The sequence below is a fragment of the Elephantulus edwardii genome, unplaced genomic scaffold (assembly GCF_000299155.1).
Source record: "Elephantulus edwardii isolate Elephantulus edwardi_28Jun2011 unplaced genomic scaffold, EleEdw1.0 scaffold00006, whole genome shotgun sequence".
NCBI classification, from domain to species: domain Eukaryota; kingdom Metazoa; phylum Chordata; class Mammalia; order Macroscelidea; family Macroscelididae; genus Elephantulus; species Elephantulus edwardii.
The window spans coordinates 29,383,184-29,390,305 of NW_006399756.1; the positions used below are offsets into that span (position 1 = coordinate 29,383,184).

At 42.4% G+C, this 7,122-nt stretch overlaps 1 protein-coding gene across 1 annotated transcript in view; it reads left to right on the plus strand.

The window, feature by feature from the left end:
- The window catches only part of FBXW4 (F-box and WD repeat domain containing 4), a 104,553-nt gene that overhangs the window by 85,956 nt on the left and 11,475 nt on the right, over positions 1 to 7,122 (plus strand). Inside the window, exon 6 of the mRNA XM_006880009.1 lies at positions 2,963 to 3,028. Coding sequence (XP_006880071.1) covers positions 2,963 to 3,028 — 66 coding nt within the window. The remainder of the gene's footprint in view (positions 1 to 2,962; positions 3,029 to 7,122) is intronic.

Sequence of the window (7,122 nt, forward strand, 5' to 3'; positions counted from 1 at the left end):
ATTGCCAGTCTTTCTCCCAACAAGCAGCTGGTGGATTAGAACCATGTGTCTTTGGGTTGGCAGCGCCATCTCTTGATCCACTAGGCCACCAAAGGAATAATAATGTCTACCCTGTGGACACACTGTTATGTAAGGCATCATTTTGGTGTTCAGGGTAGTGAATTCCTTTTCTGCCTCTACTCAATATCTTTGTTGCAAACTCTAGAGAGATTTCACTTGGACATACCTTACTTATTGATCGTTCAACTAAATGCAGAGGGTCTGTGGGGTTCTGTTTCATGCTCCCTAAAGGCTTGCTGGAGTGTATGTTGTTGTATGCCCAAGTGCTGGGGAGTATTCGGAGAACCAGCCTGACCCCTAGAGTCCTGGGCTGTCCCTACGGTGTGGGTATCCCTGTGGTGTAAGTTCTGGTGCAAGTTCTCCCAGTATGACCTGGCTCAAAATGTGTGTCACTGGTGTGCAGATGGTTTTCACTGAGGGTTAAATTTGATTAAAGGAGTCCTGGTGGCACAGTGGTCAAGTGTTCAGCTGGTGACTGGAAGATGAATGGTTTACACCCACCACCAGCTCTGTGAAAGGAAATCCTAGTGCCCTGATTCCCCTGACCTAAGGATTTCTGCCTAGGACACGTGATGGGCAGTTTTACTCCTCATGATGAATATAATTAATGAATTATAATTAATATCATTAATAGACTGTTTTGGTGGCCTAGTGATAAGAAGCTGCCCTGCAATCCTAATAGCGTGAGGTTCAAATCCATCCGTTGTTCCGTGTGAGAAGGGTGAGCAATCTCCTTCCATATGATTTACTCCATCTGAAAACCTGCTGGAGGGTCAGCCATGAGTTGGTTCCAATTCAGTGCCAAACACAACAACTGAGGGTTGCTCTGAGTTAGAGTTGACTCCATAGCGCCCAGCAACCAATGCAACTACACCTTTTTAGTCTCCTAAATACCAGAATACTTTGGCCTCTGCCCTGGTCAGGCAAAGAGAAAGGGTGACTGCAGTAAGAAACAGTATGGGTGCCATGTGCAGGCAGCTAACAGAGTTCTTCATAGCACATGAAGGTAAGAGGCAGTCCTGCTTTGGTGGCAGGTGGACAGGGCCGACAGTGTGAGGCAGGAATGAGGGAGGACATGGGTCCCTGGGAAGGTGTTCACAGCTGCCCGTTTTTCTCCCTCCCACACCCAGCCTGCTGGGAGGTCAGAGCCGGGGGAGTGGCGGGGATTAACGTTCCAGGTTCCTCCCACTTCTTCTCTATTGACTTACCTTGACGCTAATTTAGGCCTGTGGCCAGTCAGGGGCCTGCCACAAGCCTCCTTGAGAGATGTCTGTGTGTCAATGCTGGCGCCCCTTGCCCACCCCCACCCCTCAAAAGTCTGGAGAGCCCAATTGCCCGCTCGAATGATTTCCAAGTGGCTATTATGTTTCCAACCCACAGTAATTGGCTTTACCAGTTATTAATGGATTACCCTAAGGAGAAAAATGTTGGGTGGGGGAGGGCGGGAGGGCAACACCTCTTGGCTTTGTACTTTGGGGCTTCAGTGTCCAGTGGCTGCTTCCCAGGCTGGGAGTCATCTGGGACATGAGGACATGGCTGTGTTGGCACTGCCGCTCTCTAGTTTAGTGGAGAGAGCTGTCCTAGAGGAAGTCTTGGCTTGAGGCAGGACGCCCAGGGTGGCACACATGGCCTTATTAGCCTGGGGTTGGAAAGCAGACACCTGCTTCGTGATTGTTATTGTGAACCAGTGGCTTGGCCTATACACTCATTAACATCCCTCCCACCGGCAACTGCTAGGCCAGGCTCCCCACCAGGGCCCAAACCGCTGGCTTCTTGATTGGCCTCACTGAAAATTCTTGTCCTCACTGACGTGCTGGGGATCAGAGAGCCACAGGTGCTGGACTGGGGCCAGGCAGATGGGCTGCTACCCTCACATAGCTAACATGTCATTAGTATGTCCAGACCCACTCCCTCCCCTCACCAGACATGTAGGGACATGGCCCGTCCCTGCCCCAGGGCTCCTGAGTGACACTACTGGTTTCAACCTTCTTGCTTGCTGTTTCAGTTTTCGAGCCTAAGGTTCCTTCTTGAAGGCTTCTCCCCACCCCCACCCACCACCCCAGCCAAGTCCACCAACAAAGGAGTGGTCTAACTTGGTTCAAGTTCTAGTCCTAACACCACAGTTACCCTGGCTCCCTGCACTGATCATTTACGCTGGGTGTGTGCCTCCACTTGAAGTCGAAGTAGTACAGATTATACATGGTGAACTTCCAGACAGGTTAAGAGGCACTGCCCTTGTTAAGAGCGCCCCTTCTCACCTGCCTCAGGTAGCAGCTGTCATTGGCTTCTAACTTTGTCTCTCTCTCTCTCAGTGACCTGGCAGCCTGGCCTCACACATTCCCATTCCCCCTACTCCCATCCATGACATTTTCTCCGTATTTTTCCTGTTCCCAGTTTGGAATGTCTACATTGGCTCTGTGCTTATACTATAATCTTCTCTCAGCTCTTAAAACCTTCAGTAATGCCCTCCAGCCACCACTCCCTTCCACCAAGACCTCTCCATACAGCCCTCAGCTCCCCATCCCAGGAGATTTTTGGTGCATAGGCATTCTGGTCTCTGAGTTCATGCAGATAAGCCCTGCAGACTCATTCACCTTGGGCTCAGAGCTGCCCATCTAAAGAGTCTGCTTTAATGGTGAGTAAAGCCCACATCACTCAGTTTGAGCCGCAGAGCAAACCCTTGCACCTTTGGGTTCTCTGGCCAGGCAGCTCTAGGAGGTCCAGCACTCACTGTCCTCCCAGCTGTCTTCCCACAGCAACTCTGTTGGCCCTCTTGGGTACTTTTCTCATTCTGACTTAACGACTTGATCCCCTGGAAAATGAAGAGGACATTTCTGATAGTGTAGCTGTTTGCAACACAGGTTCTGACAAGCCAGGTCTGACTCTGTTCTTTGTTTGGCAGCTCCTTTGTGACGGGGACGGCTTGTTGTGGCCACTTCTCACCCCTAAGAATCTGGGACCTCAACAGGTAAGAGATTCCTGAGTCTACTCCATGATGGCTTCTACTTGGGGTAGGGCCAAAGCAGCATGGGAGGCAACTGAGCATCCCTTAGTTGCAGCAAGCTCTCTCACATGGCATCATAGGGAGGAGACCACTGAAGGAATTCGAATGGGTACATAGTTTCATGTAGAAAGTTTTATAACAATTTGGATTGATGATATACTTTTTTGGGAATGTGACTATATGGAACTAAATAATCACCCATCTAAATTCATGGGTGATTTTTTTTTTATTTTAAATTTAAAAAATGTTAGAAGTTGCCTACAGGTGCATAAAAAGAATAATAGAGAATAGTTAAAATATAGCCAGATATTGTTTGTTCACAATTCTCTTTGGCATGTTGACACATTCTCATATGAGAATCTGCCATTTTATTTATTTATATATTTTTCAGCTTAAAAAATTTTAAATAGTTAGATTTGCAGAAAACGACAAAAATAGTACAGAGAGGTACAGCATGTAACATTTTACAAGGTGGTGGTATTAGGTATCATTGAGTTGATTTCAACTCATAGTGACCCCATATGCCAGACTAGAACTCATTATAGGATTTTCTTAGATGTGATCTTTATGGAGGAGATCTCTGAGTTTCTTTTGCAAAGCTGCTGGGTGAGTTGAAACTGCCAAACTTTCAGTTAGCAGCCACTATGTAACCATTTGTATCACTAGGCTCCTCAACATTTTAAATAACTAGAGCATAGTATCAAAGCCCAGAAACTGGCACTGGTACAATTCAGAGCTTATTTCTATTTTACCAGCGGTACAGTTTATACAACTCTCTCACCTGTATATTTGTGTAACCATTATAGTTACATCCTTCCTCCTCCTCCAGCAACCTCCAGCAATCACTAATCTGTTCACCTCTGTAACTTTGTCATCTTGAGACTGTTACATAAATGACATATTTATAGAACCCTTTGAATTGTTGTTGTTGTATATTGTCAAGTTGGAACCGGCTCATAACTGATCCTTTGGTGGGTTTTCAGAGGCAGTTAATCACAGGAGAGGAAATTGCTGATCTTTTTTCTTCAGAGCATCTGGTGGATGCAAACCATGCACCTTTGAGTTGCCAGTGCTCTTCCTTATTACTAAACTCCTTCCACGCCAAGAGAGCAGAGAGAGAACAGAACAGAATGCCTTTTGCCTGTGGTAGTAGTGGAAATAAGATTAAAAAAACACACACACAACAAACCTCTAAACCTTTTTCGACTCTGTCTGCTACAAACCCCAAACCAATATTTTCTTACTTGTCTATTAGATGTTTTCATCTACTTTAATGGTGGTGGAAGATCTGTCTTCTCGAATGATCTCAAATTATCAACACCAAAATGTTAATGTGAAGTCAATAGCCTAGTTCGCTCTCCTCACCCAAGCTAAAGAATTAAACCAGTCAGGAGAGATTGGAGGAGGGGACATTGCCAAAACTACCAAGGTAGCACAATGAACAAAATTTCTCTGTTCTTTTAGGAAAGTTGACTTAAATGTACAGCATGGGGCACTTAGAAGGACCAATACTGGTCTTGCTCAGAGTAATCTTGGTGTAGGTTGAGGTCTTTTTGGAGTGCTAGGCCGATAATGTAGGCCAAAGCTTTCTTTGGAGGATGAGGCCAAGAAGAAAGGCAAGGAGGCAGAAGTGAAGTAAAAAAATAAAGATAGATGATTTAGAAGAGGTACATCTCTAAACAGACAGGCCTATTGGATTTTCTTAAAAATCAGCATAATTCCCTTGAAATTCATTGAAGTCATGTGTAACAAAGGTCATTTTTTCCTATATTTTTCTTGTTGTTTAGAATATGCACAGCACCACATGCACCAATTCAGTTGTTTCTACATTTACAATTTAATGACATTGATTACATTCAGGTTGTGTTCTCTCCTTTAAGTGGTCCTTCCCTCATTAACTAAACTTACTTCCCCCTCAAGTTTATATCCAATTTTTCAAGTTGGTGTTGCCATTTTAAGAACTAGCATTATGCTCTTTCAAGAACTATTTAGACAGTTCTTAAAAGATCATACTGTTTAAGGCAGATGTTTTTCACTAACTAAACTTTAAAAAAATTACTTTAGGGGAATATAATGCAGCACTGAAAAACAATGAATTTATTAAACACTATACAACACAGGTGAGTCTGGAAGGAATTATGCTGAGTGAAATATCTCCATCACAAAAGGACAAATACTGCGTACGATTACGATTATAAAAATAAGATGGACATGGAGGAGGGAAGAGCAGGAAAAGAATGGATAATGAACACTACACTGGAATAGGAGAAGGGAAGGACTATATGAAAGGAATGGATGATTAGACATTATATGTATAATAATTTGGAACAAGACATGCATTACAAAGTTAACTGGGGGAGGGAGGAAAGTGTGTATCAATGAATGAATCAAAACCTATCCTTTCTGTAAACTTTAACTAAAAATCACAGGAAAAAAGATCTATGTTAGAGCATGGAAAAAAGAAAAAAAGAAATACAGAAAAAGATAAAAGTAATTTAGGAAATATTTTTTGTTCAAGATTTAAAGCATATCTCAGTGTATTTAGGGATATATAGATACAGATATATCTCCATCCTCTATGACTTGAGAGAGTCTAGAATTCATGAGACTTTGAGAATTTGTTCTACGTTCCCTCTCAGGGCAGGCTTTCTTCTACAGAATCTTTCATCAAATGTTCAGTAATGGCAATCAGGCACCATCCAGTTCTTCTGGTCTTAGGGCAAAAGAGACAGTCCATGAACATATTCTATATCCTTCTCCTATTCCTCGCCCTTCTTCTGTTGCTCTAGATGAATACAGACAATGTTGTGCCTTGGATGGCTACATGCAAGCTTTTTTTTTTTTATTAGTTTGTTTCTTTTTCATTTCAATGAACATCTACAGAGATTTTGGAATTCCATTCATTCATTGTTGCACCCTTCTCCCCGCACACCCCCCTCCCCCCTCCCCTCTCATGCAAGCTTTTAAGACACTAGGTACTCCACAGTGAACTAGAACAGAAACACTAGATAAGCTGTTAGGTCAATTAACAATCCTAGATATTTAGGTCAATTAACAATCCTACCATTAATCAGTTTTATTTTTCAGTCACTGTTATCTCTCCTTTTCTCCCACATCAGCCCCTGGTAACCACTAATACACTTGTGTCTCTGTCCCTTTGCCTTTTCTTTTCATATAAGTGAGATTCTATAATATTTGTATTTTTGTGATGATTTTGTTCAGCCTAATGTCTTCTACCTCCGTCCATACTAGAAGATGGATGCCTCAAGACCTTTTTTCTCATGCTGGCTGAGTGGTATTTCCATGATATATTAATACCACATTTCATTTATCCATTCATCTCTTGATGGGCTTTTTGGTTATCTCTACCATTTGGCCATTGTGAACAGTGCTGCAATTCCTTTTTTAAAAGTCTCTGCTTTCAGGCCTTTTGAGTATATACCTAGGAGTGGTGCTTTCTTCTTTTTAAAAAAATTGCTGAGTAGTAGTCAAAAAAATTAAGGTACCACAGTTTATTGAATTATTCACCATTGAAGACTGTTTGGATTGTTTTCAACTTTTTAATTCCTGCAAATAAAGCTACAGAACATGGTGTTCAAGTTTTTATGTGAGCCTATGTGTGTGTGGGGTTTCCCCCCCCCACTGGGATAAATATCCACGAGTGAAATTGCTGAGTTGTTAGCTAATTGTATCTTCAGGCAGTGTTTTGGTGGTTGGTTTTTTGGTTTTAAATATTCCCATCAGCGATATTCTAGTGATCCACTTTCTGTGCATCCTCACCAGTACTTGGTGCTGCCATTATTAGTTATTTTAGCTGTATGTGCCACTGTGTTTTTCATTGGCATTTCCTTAATGACTGATAATGTTTAGCATCTTTCTATGTGCTACCGTATATAGCCTCTTTGATGAAATAGCTGTTCATGGATTCACATGAAAATGGGTTTGTCACCCATTTTCTAAATTATTTGAGGTTATTTTTTACTCTTTTTTTTTCTATAATTATATTTTATTAATTTTCATAAACATTTACAGAGATTTTGGGCTTCCACTCATTCATT